The sequence below is a fragment of the Balaenoptera musculus genome, chromosome 13, assembly GCF_009873245.2.
Source record: "Balaenoptera musculus isolate JJ_BM4_2016_0621 chromosome 13, mBalMus1.pri.v3, whole genome shotgun sequence".
NCBI classification, from domain to species: Eukaryota; Metazoa; Chordata; class Mammalia; order Artiodactyla; family Balaenopteridae; genus Balaenoptera; species Balaenoptera musculus.
Genome location: NC_045797.1, coordinates 43,779,457 through 43,796,344, shown reverse-complemented (window position 1 = coordinate 43,796,344; position 16,888 = coordinate 43,779,457). Strand labels below are relative to the sequence as shown.

The window sequence follows — 16,888 nt, the reverse complement described above, 5'->3', positions numbered from 1 at the left end:
ATACATATCACTAAACTTTTTGGGGAGATATTACTGCCCATATTTTACAAAGAGTAAGAAGAAGAATTTGAACTTGAATATGAACCTGTCTGATTCCAAGTTCACATTCTTTCCACTATAAAATAAAATATATACATTCAGTTTAAATTTAGGAGGGGAAAACTTATGCTCTTTTATTCTATCTAACAGCAGCTCACTTTTACCATGTTCCATGATCAAGGCTGACATTCAACTGGTGTGCTCTGGTATGGCATAAGGGCTGAAAGGTGTTCTGATGAGTTGGGTATCTGTTCTGTTTGATTGGTGCCTATGCCATGCTGATCATTTAATATTTTGAATATCACACCTGTCCATGACACAGAACTCTGAGTCAAAATCAAATACTTACTCAAACACTTGAAATCATCTAAAACCACTTTGTATGGCATATTCCATGCCTACAAGTATCCTGGGTCTAAGATGTAGAACTACTACTTCTTTGCAAAATTTGGCTATTCTCTCTCTAGATAAGAACATGCTGAAATTCCCAAGTTTTATAGTAGAAGCTTAACATTTGCCATTTATATATACCAAAGCATGGAGCACATCTTTGAGTCAGTAGTACAAAATTACTATGCTCTAGGTTTTTGCCAGTGAAAACCTTGAAATGGCATCTTGCCTTTCTTGTTACAAGTCAGGCTTATAGCATTTGATATTTGGGAAATCAGTCTGACAGGATACTATTCACACCTTCCTCAGTTCTTGCTATTAAATTAGATCACCAGAAAGGAATAAAGCTAGACATTAACTTATGCACTTAGATAGAAATGCCTAAACTGAGATTTATACACTTACATTCTTAGATTTTATCAAGATTCAATATACAGGAGGGATAAATTAGGAGTTTAGGAGTAGCACATACACACTATTATATATAAAATAGATAATCAACAAGAACATACTATATAGCACAGGGAACTCTACTCAATATTCTGTAATAACCTATACGGGAAAAGAATCTGAAAAAGAATGGATATGTGTATTGGGTTGGCCAAAAAGTTCATTCAGTTAATGAATACGTTGTTCAACAAAGTTCTTGGCAAAAATGAAAAATGCCTTTTATTTTTACTTAAAACCGAATGAACTTTTTGGCCAATCCAATATGTGCATAACTGAATCACTTTGCTGTACACCTGAAACTAACATAATATTGTAAATCAACTATACTCCAAAATAAAATTAAAATTAAATAAAAAATTTTAAAAATTAAAAAAAGAAAAAATACATAGGAATTTTAGAAAGATTCAATATACAAAATGACCATATAAAAAAAGGAAGCAATGGTGTAAATATTTCAAGGACAAATCTAAATGTCATCATAACAAAAGAAGCATGATATATTTCTGAGAACTTCATACTCCAGATTTATTTATAAGTTAGTTATACCAAAATCAGTTTGCCTAACTGATATATATAAAATGTTGTAGAGGCTCCCCCAACTGGTTAAGATGTAGAACTACCAAAAAACATGCTGCATTAAGTTGACTGTATCATCCTCTTCAGAAATTTCTGTAACCCCAGCTTGAGATAGAAGGACAGACATGATGTCATTAGATAATTTGTCAAAGCCATTCTGTAAACATATATTTGCTAATTCCTGCCACTTTTCTAGGGAGCAAAATGGATCATTTATCATAAGATGTTCAACTGCATCTGAGGAAATAAAAATACAGTATTATAATATAGCACTTATTTGATAATCCACACTTAGCAATTCTTCAAAAATAAAGAGATATCATTTCAACTCCATTACTATTAGACCTGATTCCTTTAAGTGTAATGTGGAGTGCCTAGTCGAGCTCATAGTAAGTACTCAAGTGTTAGTTCCTTCTCCTCCTCCTTTTTCATTAACCTTTTCATGCCTCAATTCAACTCTCCACCATTTCTCACATTACTTATTCCTCCACTCATCTCCTTCTTGGTAAGGTCAGCAGATGCTGAAGGTTTGAAAGGAAGGGAGTTCAGAAAGTGAAGAATGTGGGCTCAGCCTTATTCACAGTCTATAAGGTACCACTAGGAACTATCAAACAAATTTGATGGTCAAGTTTTCATGATCCTTCAAACACTTTTATAAATGCCCTATAGTGCTAACCTAAGGGTTTAAAAAACTCTTTGGCAAAACCTCCATCCTATCTCTAGACAGAGACCTCTTAATGATGGGGCTTCTTTAACAAATATTTTTCTAAAGGAAATAAAAGAAGGATTTTGTTTATTAAAGAAAACTAATGATATTATTTACTTTTGAAAATCAATTATAGTGACCCTCTTTGAAACTATTTATGGAACTCGTTGATCTACTACCTGCATTACTTATAATACTTGATGAAAGAGGATTTCTATTCAGGTTATTGTAATCACTATTATTTTATTTCCACCATGATTACTATTTTTCTATCAAATAAAATATTTTAGTTGATATCTGTAATGATAATTTCTAAATTATCTTCCCAACTATGTTTTCATGTAATTTACTATTCTTTCTTTGGCCCCATATGATAATTTAAAATCAAGTTGTCTGCTCAAGTTTCTACATTAAATTAGAGAAAGGAAAGAAAAAAGTGAGATCTAATTAGTTATTCCTGATCCCACTCCAGAGTGAGGTTCAGAGTAAATAATATATGTAAATAATATTTTCACATATATTTGGTTTAGGAATAAAAAACATAAAGTTTATCTAAATAACATTTTAAAATATATATATAAATTATTAAATATACACATATGTTAATATATATAAAGATTTTACAGTAGTCATAGCTATTATAATTATTATGATGTTCCCCTCAAGCTTCAGAAGGAGTCTCTCTTCATTCTAATCCTCTCAACAAATATATACTATTGCCAACAGAGTATTATTAACATGGTAATCTTTACATTTATAAACACCTAAAGTTAATTCTTGCCAAGAATAAACTCTTAGGAAGATAGAGTTAACTCAAACATAATAATCTTGAACCTTTCCCTAAATAACCCACTACTATTTCTTTCACTACAAAATTTTACTTCACTTACCTTTCCCACCTTTATTTATTTCTTGAAGTAGCTTAATGCCAACTTTTTTCATATCTACAGAGAACAGGTGAAGTACAGCAAGACCAAAAGATAAATATGGTGGTTTCCCATTCCATTCGTCAGTGAGACACTGAATTAATTCAGTGTGGGGACATAACTTTATTAGCTGCATCAGGTCATCTGAAAGCAAAAATGAAAAACTGTGTCTCAACATCCTAATATGATACATCAACTAGAAACTGGGACTAGCTAATGTCTATATTTGCCAATCAACTCTTCTTTTTCCAGTCCTTCCAAAGCCCTCAATGAATTCAACATTACTATCTCCAATCCAAAAAAAAAAAAAAAAATCATACTCAGCATAGCAAAAAACAAAGGAAAACTACCTAAACATAGTACCAGGGAAAAAAATTTATCAGAGAACAGTCTTGAAAAGAAATGTGGTATAAAAAAAGGACCAGGTTGACAATCAAGAATCCTGAATTCTAATCATAGCTCAATCAGTCACTTAATCTTTTGGACCTCAGTTTTTGCATCTTAAAGTGCTAGAATTAGTATCTCCACAATTTCTAAGCTCCCATCTAATACTACGTTATTTTTGTCTACATCTTGTTGCTCATTTGGGGGCCAACTTCTACTGAGTATATCTTTCTTTCTGTGCCTTGTATAGAAAAGGGGCTCAGTAATTTTTCCTAAAAATATCAAGTATTTAGAAACCCAAATATGAAGATTTTAAGAAGCTGTTAGCTAGTTCAGGTAGCTAGAGGTTGAGCCATATGAAGTTGCGTACACTTGACCATTTTTTACTTCAAAAAAAAAGCAATTTCGTATGGTTTAATGTACTAGTTAACCATTCAGATAATTTAAAGCTACAATCATGATTTATATTCTTAAATTTATAAACTTTGTGTTAACTTACTAAATTTTTTTAAGTAAAAGTATTCTTCTTGGCAGAGGTAATTGGCAGAATAATTTCTGAGAGCATTTCAAGAACTACGTGTAAACATAACTGCACTCTAAAAGGTAATACAAGGTAATCTAGTGTTTATTAAACACATATTATTGTACTGTGAACTTACATATATTAAATTACTACATCTAATATTCAGTATAAGTCAGACATTATTATTCTCACATTACAAGTGAGGAAACAGGCTTAGAGAAGTTAATTTTCCCAGAATTAGAGACATAGTCTAAAGAAGAACAGTTCATCGGACCCTCAGAGTCCATGACCTTCCAATCTATGGTGCTGCTCCTCTAAAATAATAAATACGTATGTGTGTGTGCACTGTGTGTGTGTATATATATATATACATGCATACACACACAAAGAGAGAGAGAGAGACAAGGAGAAAGAGAAATGGTAAAAGATGAAGCAAGGAATAGCAGAATATAATTCTATATCAATGAAGTCAAATAATTTTTAAAAAATTTTCCCTAGAGAAGAGGTAGAAGTTTATGATTTGGGTCGCTCAATCTGGCCTCCACTAAGGTGAAGTTATTTATGTAGGACCCCCCTGTCTCCAACATTTCATAACTCATCCATCTCTCTCTATTTCATTCAATCAAGTATTCAAATACCCTTCTCCATTAATTGATTAAACAATATTTACTCCATTATGTACAAGATATGGTCTCTGACTAATTAGAAAGGACACAAGTTCAAATCCTATGAACTTACCCCTCTACTTACTTCAGAATGCATTTCCTTATTCCTTGGTTTGACATGTAATAATGATCATTATTTATCTTGTATGTTCTATTTTGATAAGGTTATAAGGGTCTATATATCAACCATGGTACTGTTTAACTCACAAATACCTAGATACTTAGAACAGTGGTTCTCAAAATATGGTCTAGGGTCCATAAAGTCAGAACTATTTTCATAAAAATACTAAAATTTGCCTTTTTCATTCTCCTTCTCTCACAAATATACAGTGGTGTTTTTCCAGAAGCTACATGACATATTACAATAGATTGAATATAGGATCAGATATGGGAAGCCAGCTATCTTCTATTAAACCAGACATTACAGAGATTTACAAAAATGTAAAACAGTGTCACTCTTTTCCTTAAATTGTTTAGCTTTGGAAAACTTATTTTTCATAAAAATATTTTACTTATGACAATACATAATTGGTTTATTGTTGTTGGTTGTTTTCGTTTTTGGTCTCGCGGCACAGTTTGTGGTATCTTAGTTCCCCAACTAGGGATTATTAAACCTGAGTCCTCAGCAGTGAAAGCACAGAGTCCTAACCACTGGACTACCAGGGAATTCCCTATTGTTATTTTAAACGAAAAATAAATAATGAAATTTGCAGCAACATGGATGGACTTGGAGGGCATTTTGCTAAGTGAAATAAGTCAGACAAAGAAAGACAAATACTGTAGGATATCACTTAATATGTGGAATCTAAAAAATAGATGAATCTGACTCACCTCACTCAGCTGCACCTGGGAAAGAGCCAGCTGACCAGCCTGCAGACTGATGTGACACTGCCCTGGCTGGAGACCCTGATTATATCCCACAATAAGCTGAGAAGCCTGCCCTTGCTGGGATGGGCACTGCCGGCACTCAACACCACGGAAGTCTCCTTCAACGAGCTGGCCTCGTTGTCTCCTGACACCCTGAATGGCCTGAGCAACCTCCAGGAGCCCTACCTGTGAGGCAACAGGCTGCAGACTCTGCCCCCCGACTCCTCTCCCACCTCCCCACCCCCCAGCTCCTGGCGCCCACGCCCCAGCTGAAGAAGCTCAACCTGGCTGAAAACCAGTTGAGAATATAACAAAACAGAAGCAGACTCACAGATATAGAGAACAAACTAGTTGTTACCAGTGGGGAGAGGGAAAGGGGGAGGGACAATATAGGGGTAGGAGATTAAAAGGTACCAACTATTAAGTATAAAATAAGCTACATGGATATATTGTACAACACAAGGAATATGGCCAATATTTTATAATAACTATAAATGGAGTATAACCTTTAAAAACTGTGAATCACTATATTGTACACCTGTGACATATAATATTGTACATCAACTATACTCCAATAAAAATTTTTTTCTGGTCTAATTTCCTTTTTTTTGTTTTTTGTTAAAGTGTTTATTGAATTTGTTGCAATATTGCTTCTGTTCTCTGTTTTGGTTTTTTTTTTTTTTTGGCTGCAAGGCACGTGGGATCTTAGCTCCTGGACCAGGGATCGAACCCACACCCCCTGCATTGGAAGGCAAAGTCTTAACCACTGACCACCAGGGAAGTCCCTGGTTTAATTTCTAATAAGATAAATATCAATTGATTATAACCCACATAGACAAAAACTCTTTGGGATCTTCAATGCTTTTTAAAACTATGAAGGAGACCTGAGACCAGAAGGTTTGAGAGCCTTGGATCTAGAATAACCCAGTTTCTAGATTGTTTCTAGCCTCGGAGTTTAGAATTCCAGATCTAGAATATAACCAGATAGGTACATTCACTTGTTTAATGATAATGGGGAAAGTGAACAAACAAATCATTTCAGGCTTTATTCTAGAAATCATTAGGGAGGAAAAACGAAGAGTTTTTCCTTCTAAAACAGATGCTCTATGAGTCAGATTTATGCTTTTGGAACAAAAGACTTTTTTAGGACTTCACCGTTTTTGTTTTGTTTCTTTGATTTGTAAATGTAAAGCTGATAGTCTAAATCTGAGAAAGACCATTTTCTTCTGAAACCAGAAAGTATTAACAAACTGAGTCTGTCCCCTGAGGCCAAGGATGATACTTTGGAAAGCTGTGGTTGTTTGTCATTAAAAAGTAAAATAAGCAGAGTAATTTTTCAAACATTGTTTCTACCTTTTAAGCTTAATTTTCCTCAGGTTATTATTATCTTATGATGTTGTACTAAATAAATTCTGAGGATAAATATCAAGGTTCTAATTATATAGGAGAGTTAATATTTCTTAAATTAGTACAATATACAGTTGTCCCTTGGTATCCACGGGGTTTGGTTTCAGGACCCCCTGCAGATAGCAAAATCTGAGTATGCTCAAGTCTCTTATACAAAATGGCATAGTATTTTCATATAACCTACACACATCCTTCCATATACTTTAAATCATCTCTGGATTACCTAATACAATGTAAATGCTATGTAAATAGTTGTAAATACAATGCAAATGTTATGTAAATAATTGCTGGTGCACAGCAAACACAAGTTTTGCTTTTTGGAACTTTCTGGAATTTTTTTTCCCTCAAATATTTTCAATCTGAAGTTCATTGAATCCATGGATGTGGAACCCATGAATATGGAGGGATGACTGTATAATTATTTTACAGTGTAATGCACTACTAGAGGAACAGGATAATATGATAATGAGTCAATCATGTTTCTATATACTCATGCAAGGCAAATTTTGCAAGCAAAAAAAGAAACTTCACATTTCATTCAATGAAAATTCCAAGAGTAATTAAAACCTTTATTCCTTGACTAAAATAATTCTATGGAAAAATAATACTTACCACAGAAACTGAATCTGTATAACTTACATAATATTAATAAAATATATAATTCATTCAACAAATATTGTGTCGTAACTACTCTGCCAGATTCTGTTCCATTGCTGTGTGTATATAGGCAAATTACTTACCTCTCTGTGCCTTAGCCTCTCTTTGGACACAGTTATTTTTCATCTATAAAATAGGGATAATAACAAAACCTAGTTCATATAGTTAACATAAGGATTAAGTGAGATAAGACATGTAAAAAGCTGAACTATAGCTATTATTACACTAATAATGTCGGGCATGCTGTTACATAATGAATGAAAAAATTAATAACTCTAAAAAACAGATTCTAAGTAAAAGTCAATTTACTCTTTGAAAATGATCAGATTCTTTTTCCTGGAAAAATGTGACCTAAAAGTGCTATATTTTGTTCCATTGTGCAATTTCTTAGAACTGGAGTACACAGCTTGCAAAATCAGGATTGACATAGGCCTGGGATATGGGGATATGCCAGGACTGCCTGTACATTAAGGCTACTGCTGAACTAGACTATAATAAGAGATCAGCTCATTCAACTAGGGTCACCCTAAGGTCCACAATTCTCTCAGGTCACTGCCCAGCTGCAACCTAGGTGTTTCAAACTTTTTAAATCAACATTATTTCACTAATTCTTCATTTCTAATGCTTATATTATAGTTCAGAATGTTATATATAAGTTCAGTTATTTTTTAAAAATCCTTTAAGTAGCATGGTCGAAATATCTGCAAGTTTACTAAATGTTTATGTACTGAAGAAATATATAATGTATTTGAATGTCCACCATCAAAGTCAATCAGCTTCAGCTTACCTGTTTTCACTAAAAATTACAAAAGAAATCTACTTACCGGTATACACAAAACAAGCTTTATAATGTATAAGTCCAAAATATTGCCTACTATCATGGGTGATCTTACAATTCAAGTCCAGAATTCGAATGTATACAAATAATAGGCTTTTTCACTCACCAGAAGTAAAGTCCTTGAATTGTTGTATGTATTCCATGGCCCCATGAATTTGACCCTGTTTACACAGGCAAAGAAGAGCTTTCTTGTGCAGGCCACATTCACTATAGATAATCTGAGCTAAAGCCAGACACTTGGCCTTGTTATAAGTATTCTGCTCCCCATAATCAAAAATCACATCCCCAGCCTCCTCAGAAAATGTCAGCCTAGAGCAAGCAGATCAATAGGGCACATGTTAGTGAGCTCTTGATGAATGGATGAGAATGAAATATTTGAAAATTCAGCACAGTAGAACTGGATTTTCTATGGTCTATAAGGATTCCAAGTTAGTAGGCAACTGATGAAATTAAACATATCCAAGACTTAACAACAAGAACAAAAACAATCAGCATGTCTTCCTTTGGGGGAAGTAATTTTGGTGAAACTGAGCTCAACTTTAAAAAAATCTACAAACAAGGTTAAAACTCTCCTGAAAAGATTGGTGGGATTTAAAATTTCAAGGTAAACAAAAATTCTCTCATAATTGAGGCTCTCAATGTTCTTAGCTGTTATCTAGATTCCAAAACCCTGCAGAATGTAAGAACTTATTAAATGTTGGTTAAAGATAGTGACAAAATCTTTAGCTCAAAATTACCAACAGATCTTGCAAGCATTTGTACTAAAAGGAAAACAGAAAGTGCAACAGCAGTGTTTTTTTTTTTTTTAATTGTTATAGATGTGAAAGAAACAACGGGGGAATAAAGGGACTTAACTGTGTCTATTAGGAGAGACTGAAGAAACAGTTCTTTTGAGATGGCTCAAATAAGTAGATTTCACTTTTCATCAATTTTAGTGCACTATCTTCATACACAATTGAAGGGAACCATCTGTACTACTAACTCCACCTAGAAACTATCAGCATAAGCCAAAAAACATTTGGGTATCATTAAAGATATCACTTCTAATTACTGGCTGTACTGAAACTGGGCTTTATAGTTTGGGTTTTTTTTGGCCACGCCATGCAGCATGCAGAATCTTAGTTCCCCGACCAGGGATCGAACCCGTGCCCCCTGCACTGGGAGCATGGAATCTTAACCACTAGACCGCCAGGGAAGTCCCATAATTATATTTTTAATTAATAGCTACAGAATAACAACAGTCACATAATATTAGTGTCTATATACATGTAATAAAATGCCAATAACAATAAAATGAAATCCTGAAACCCCTACAAAATGTCTCTTTATTGAAAATTAAGTAGATAAAGCCCTCTGTGTTTGTTGGGGCAGGCAGCAGAGAGTTGGGTCTAAAATCAAAAGGAAGCTCCTGAGTATGAATCAACTATTTAGGAAGCAATTCTTTGACTTCCACATTTTAATACCAAAATATAAGTTTTGGTAGTTAAAGCCACAACGTTTCCTGAGATTGAACAAGTCATTATTTCAGTTGTTGTAGTGACTGCATTACTGGAGCAATGAAAATACCAGTATCTTAGTATTTATTTCTCTTATTAATACCATTATTTCCTTATTTTCAGTGGTCACCCTCACGATGCTGTTCCACCCGAGAGAAGGCCAGAGTTGAGACTAAGGTTGCTCTGTCTTCGTTTGTCACTTTCCAAAAGGATGATCAGAAGCAAAGAGTATGATTAAAAAGAAAATTATCCAAAGGGAGGAGGAGGATCAAGCCCCAGAAGAATGGATTTGGCCCCGAAGGAAAAGCAGGTGGCGGGGGGTGGGGGGGTGGGGGGGTCGGAGGGTGAGAAAAACAAGGATTCTAGCCCTGGGGTAAGAGAGGTAGCAGTCAGACACCCAAAACAAGGTTTTGCCTTGTTTTCAGTTTGTAGCACTTTTTCAGTAGTAGTCATCCAATAATTTTTTTGAAAAAGGCCAGATTTTTGTTTTTATGAGTTCCTAATGGAGACCTGAAATGTATGAATAGGTATAATTCATAGTTATCCAAAGCCTTCTAATTTTAGTGCATAGTTTTACCACACAGTTCCATCAAAGCTTAAGAAAAAATAAAAATGCTGCCAGAAGATTCAAATCTAGTATTTTAAAATTAATCACTACCAATATGGTATGGAGTAAAGTTGTAATGATTTTTATAGTGTCTAAGGTATCTAAATAGAAGAAACCCAAAACATGGAAAATCCAAACAATATTAATTAGCTCATGAATGCTCTAGAGTTGAGTGGGTTAAATCAAATTGTCCTATTTAGAATAAAGACATTTATGCTAAATGGTATCTCCAGAAAAATATAGAAATACAAATATGAATAATTCGGGAAAAATGTAGTGGTATTTTCCCACTTTATGCACTCAGGGAAATGCATAAGAGTTTAAATTCTTACAACTAAGAGGTAGAATGGGCCAAGTATATGTAAGGAAATTAATCTTGTCTGAAGTGTCTTTGCACTAGATAACAGGTGTTAGTAATGAACATGCACTTTCTGATGCTGTCCTCATGCCTGCACCATTTCCAGGGCTCCCTGACAAGTACTTTTTGTGGAGAGTGTAGAAATGTGACCAGGCAGAGAAAGAAAGAAGGAGGCAAAGACTGAAAAGAGGGGTACACATATGGAGAAGTTTCCTAAAACAGGAATTACGTGAACATAATTATCAATTATTATGTGCATAATTAATTACTATGTGAACAGTAAGCGAAGGCATAACAAGACAGGGTGAGAGAAAGCTACTTTGCACTGGGAAACAATAGTGAGATCAATCCAGGACAGTTTTATGACTATCCAGAGTTGTGCAGGGAAATGACGAATTTGAAATGGGTAGCAGTAGGTAGTAGTATGCAAACTTGCCATCTTTGTTTGGGACATTTCTAAGTCATGGATTTGTTATTTAGGGAGTGCTTACATTTGTCCATCTACACCCTTATGATACACTTCTTAAAAATGAGAACTGTACCTACTCTCTAATATGTATTCTATGTCCCTATGCATTTAGAGCCAAGAAAGCATAGCCCTTAGGCTGCAAAAGAAGAAGGCCATGGCTACTAGAGAGATGACAGGGAGGCCTTTCGTCACTCTGCCTGCCAGTACTCACAGCCCAACCCATGCCCACATAGACCCAGCAAAAGGAGCTGTTATCTATTTCCAGATTGATCTTCATAAGCTGGTAGACACAGTTTTGGTGCCTACTCAGGTCCCCTTTACTGGGCCAGTGCCCCTTCTCCAGCTGATTATTGACAGCTCATAGCTGCCCCTTCTCCAAAGAATTGCCCTCAGCTGACTGGAGCCACGTCACCCAGAAAATTATGCCTATCTTTCAATCCCCTAGTAATCTAGAGCTGATGACTGACTAGTAAGGGATACAAAAAGCCAGTCCCATAATCAAGCGGTGACAACTTTGCGGTATGGCTTATGCTCCACAGCTCTCTCCTTATAATATTGACTAATACTAGACTTCACCTGAGTTCACATCCTTGCTTGGCTCTTTCCCTATCCCATCTCACTCCTTCCCTTATAAAATTTCCCAAGCAGTAAACGACATCACCTAAATCCAGGTATCTTGCTCTCTTCAAGGGCATAGGGAGCCTGAGTGCCAAAAATATTCCCCTTTGCCCCATTATTTAGCAATAGTCCTACCTTCTCATGATAAAGTCAATCAGGACTTCCAGACTCACAGAGCCTAAAGTTGCAGGCATGGGAAGCACAAACTCCCTGTGCTGATGGTTCATTCTAAGTGTCAACTTGATGTTGTTGGTCAAATAATATCAAGTTGACACTTGATATTATTTGACCAACAACAGATATTTGGTCAAATACTATTTTGGGTGTGTCTGTGAGAATGTATTTGAAGAGAGTAACATTTTAATTGGCAGGCTGAGAAAAGCAGACTGCTCTCCTGAATGTGGGTGGCCCTCATCCAATCGGTTAAAGGCCTGAATGGTACAAAAAGGATGACTCTTCCTCCAGTAAGAGGGAACTCCTCCTGCCTGACTACTTAGCTGGGACATCAGTCTTTCCTGCCTTTGGGTCTCAAGGCTGCCGGCTTTCGGACTGGAAGTTACAGCATTGACTCTCTTGAGTCTCTGGATTGCTGATTGCAGATCTTGGGACTTCTCAGCCTCCATAATCATATAAGCCAATTTTTTATTTATATATATTTTTTCTGTTTCTCTGGAGAATCCTGACTAACACACTCTCCAAGCAGGCTCCTGGGAGTAATAGTTGAGCAGGGCCACTCTTTACTTCCCAGACCCAAGTATTCTACCTATTGGGAATACAGCACTATATAATTATCATTGGTTTAAGGAGTACATGTCTTCCTAAAGGATGTTCCTCCGTCTTCGAAAGATGAAGTGACAAGTTGGCATCACCTGGACACCATCTGAACCTTCCATGAACCAAGTTTGGGTTTGTTTTTTCTTCTCCTGTCTGTTGGTCTTAGGTAACCCCACCCTTGCATGAGCCCATAGGTGTGAGCTGTGGAAGTAGTGTCCATCAGGCAATGGTAGTTGACACGGAGTCTGGGCCACTTATTCATGAAGCTTACTTGTGTGCTCTGGAACTGACTGAGCATGATCTTGGTTGTACTTGATTTTACATGGACTCTCCTGAGCCCACCTGACCTTATGACTTGGTGAGTCTGTCAGAATACAGTTCATGATGGGCATTTCTAGTTACACTCACTGACATTCCATGGATAAATACTCCAACTTTAGCAGGACCCAATAGCTGTTTTTTGAATGGTATACAGTTGTCTGTTACAGGTGGCAGATGATCTACTGGTATATCTCTGGGTAGTCCCAAGACAATTGAACACTGTTAGTGGGTAAATCAATAACCATGGTTTATAAATGGGAAAAAGAATTTGGGGACTTCCATGGCAGTCCAGTAGTTAAGACTCTGTGCTTCCACTGCAGGGGGCACAGGTTTGATCCCTGTTCAGGGATCTAAGAACCAGCATGCCACGCAGCATGGCTAAAAAAAACAAAAAAGAATTTCAAAAAGAATAGATACGTGTGTATATGTATAACTGAATCACTTTGCTGTACACCTGAAACTAATACAACATTGTTAATCAACTATACTCCAACATAAAATCAAAATCAAGAAAAAAAAAAAAACATGGTTTGATAAAGGTATGGTTAACCACAGTCATTCTACCAGACAAGCCATCAAGACCAAAACTGTAAGTAAGAAGAATCTATAATGGGTGATAGAGAAAGATAATGAGCACTAATTAATATGTATGAATCTCAAGATAAATGCAAGTGAAAGAAGCCAGACCAAGGAGAGAAAAGAATATACAATGTGTGATTCCATATATATAAAATTCTAGAAAATGAAAACGAATCTAGAATAACATGAAGTAGATCAGTGGTTATCGAGAGGTGGTGGAAGGAAGGAGGAGGCATTACAAAGGGACATAAGGAAACATTTGAGGGTCATGGATATGTTTATTATCTTGATTGTGGTGATGATTTCATGGAGACATATATATACATGTATATGTCAAAACTTAAATTGTACACCTTAAATATGTGCAGTCTACTGTGTATCAATTGTGTCTTCATAATGCTGTTTTAAAAAAAACTCATCAAATTGTACACTTTAAACATGTATAGATTATTGTATGTAAATTATATCTCAATAAAGTTGTAAAAAAAACAAATTACAGCCCTAGGACCTAGCAACAAGGGCTATAGTTCCTCCCACTAACCCTCCTCTTATAAGTTTCCCCAAGAATTGACCACAAAATCCTAGAGAAGATATGCCTGGATGGAGTGAACTTAATGTGAGAAGCATATAAATCTGTATTGTGCAAATGGTTGACTAAGGCAGATGCTGTTTTGGTGTCCTGCCCAAATCCTCCTTACTGGGCCAACGTACCCTTCCCCAGCTACTCTGGGTGTTGGCTGCCAGTGGCTCACAGGTCCTTCCCTTCCATAGGGAATTGCCCTGGGCTAGTGGGAGCCACCATGCCCAGACTTATGTATTCCCATCTAGGCAGCCCACAGTCCTTGACTGACTGATGGAGAAGCAAGGAAGGCTGGCCCCTTGCCTCAAGTGAGAACAGCTCTGTGATGTGTTTTATGCTTCAGAGCCATCCCGCTATAAATAAGGTCAAGGTTAGAACTTGCCTGAGGTCACGTCCTTGCTTGGCTCTTTCCCCTTCCCTGTTCTGCTTCACTCAGTCCCTTATAGGTTTTTCTTGAGAAGCCCTCCTTCTATCAACCATGTACACCCAAATACCTGTTTCAGACTTTGGTTCCAGGGAACCCAATCTAAGGGAAACCTGGTACAAATCTGCCAATTTGTGCCGAGACTCAACTCCAAGAAGCCACCTCCTGCCTGTCCTTGCTGGTTTGTATGTTCTTTTCAATGCTACCTTGGGTCCATGTCCCTCCTGCTTACAAGTTTTCTCCTGGGTTTCTCCTTTACATGCATCCACAGCCTGCCTGAAAACAGGTTCCTGCCTTATCCCTCTGAGCAGCATGATACTGATCAATCCTTTTCTATCCTTACCTATCAACTTCCATGCAGCATTAAGTGGTCATGAATAATCTTGTCAACTGCCTGAACTGGGCTCATTGTGACTAGGCCCTATTACTCTATCCATGAATGCTTAGTAAATACTTTGTGACTGATTAGTTGCAATAGAGATTTGAAATAAATGCTCAAATAATGTACTGATAAGAAAACTATTAAAATTTGAGAACAAAAAACTTTATTAAGTAAATTTCAAAATTAAGTTAAAAGTTTAACTTTGCTTACCTTTCCTGGGTGACCCAATTGATAACTAAATCTAAACGTTTTTCAGATAATCCACATGTGATTCCTTCCAGGGTTAGTTCTGCATCAACAGGATGTCTAAAAGCATGACTTATGCTAAAGATAGCCTCAAAAAATAAGAGTAATGGGAAAGGCTTTCCTCTAATTTTTCCAACAGCTACAAAGAGAAGAAAAGTTTTTGAGTCAAATACTTTTAAGTAATAGTTTGCTTTTCCTTACTTCATATTCTTATTTTCATCTCATTGCGTTTTCTAAAAATTTTAATCTAAAATTACTTATTTATAATTTTTAAGTAATGTTTGCAGATTAAACTTTATATTTTGGATAATGACTAAATATCATGTGCTATGTGAAAACCTAGGCAGAGGTTGGAGTGATGGGTCTACAAGCCAAGGAATGCCAAAGATTGCTGACAGCTACCTAGAAGCTAGGAGAGCAGCATGGAATGGAAATCTACTTCAGAGCCTCCAGAAAGAACTTTAAAAAGCTATAAACTGGGAATTCCCTGGCAGTCCAGTGGTTAGGACTCAGCGCTTTCACTGCCGTGGGCCTGGGTTCGATTCCTGGTCAGGGAACTAAGATCCCGCAAGCTGCATGGTGTAGCCAAAAAGAAAAATATTTTATTTACAAATTTTAAAGAAGCTGAAAGAATATACCACCAGCAGACCTGTACTATAAGAAAGGTTAAAGGTAGTCCTTCAAGCAGAATGAAAATGACACAAGATAGAAAAACAATCTACACAAAGGAATGAAGACCAGAAATGGTAAATGCTATGAATATAAGCATTTAGAAGTAGAGTTGACCCCTGAACAATGCAGGGGTTAGGGGCGCCAACCCCCACTCAGTCAAAAATCCATGAATATCTGTATCCACATGGGTCCTCCATATCCACAGTTCCACAACCACAGATTAAACCAATGATGGGTCATGTATTACTATAACAAGTATTTATTGAAAAAACTCCACCTATAAGTGGACCTGTGCAGTTCAAATTCGTGTTGTTCAAGGATCAAACTGTATACTGTTTTCATACAATGCATGAAGTAGTACAATATCACCTGAGTGTAGAATGTGATAAGTTAAAGATATAACCCATAAAGCCTAAAGTAACAACCAAAATAAGACAACAAAGAGTTATAGGCTCATAAATCAACAAAGGAGAAAAATGGAATCATAAAAAAATTCAACTAATCCAAAAGAAGGTAGAAGAAGAGAAAAAAAAGTAACAGAGATGAGAAAAACAGAAAACAAAAGTCAGCCATGTCAACAATCACATTAAATGTAAATGATCTGAACATCCCAATTAAAAGACAAATATTGTCAGACTGTATAAAAAAGCAGGATCCAAGTACATGTTGCCTAGAAGACACTGACTTTAAATACAAAGACACAAATTAAGTAGATTAAAGTAAAAGTATGGAAAAAAGATACACCATGCTAATACTAATCAAAAGAAAGATGGAATCACACTTCCAATTTCAAAACTTACTACAAAACTACAGTAATCAAGACAGTATGATTGCACAGGATGGACATCTAGAGCAACAGAATAGAATTAAGAGTCTAGAAAAAAACCTCAAACATTTATGGTCAATTGATTTCGTACAAAGGGGGGCCAAAACA

General features: G+C 36.0%; 1 protein-coding gene across 4 annotated transcripts in view; it reads right to left on the bottom strand.

Moving 5' to 3' along the window:
* Window positions 1-1,377: 1,377 nt before the first annotated feature.
* CLHC1 (clathrin heavy chain linker domain containing 1) overlaps window positions 1,378-16,888 on the bottom strand; it is a 37,758-nt gene continuing 22,247 nt past the window's right edge. For all 4 annotated transcript variants that reach the window (XM_036873962.1, XM_036873964.1, XM_036873963.1 and 1 more), the window contains 4 exons: window positions 15,247-15,421; window positions 8,535-8,737; window positions 3,052-3,231; window positions 1,378-1,692 (listed from right to left, as the gene is read on the bottom strand). In XM_036873962.1, the coding sequence (XP_036729857.1) occupies window positions 1,496-1,692; window positions 3,052-3,231; window positions 8,535-8,737; window positions 15,247-15,421 (755 nt within the window). In that variant the 3' untranslated portion in view covers window positions 1,378-1,495. The remainder of the gene's footprint in view (window positions 1,693-3,051; window positions 3,232-8,534; window positions 8,738-15,246; window positions 15,422-16,888) is intronic.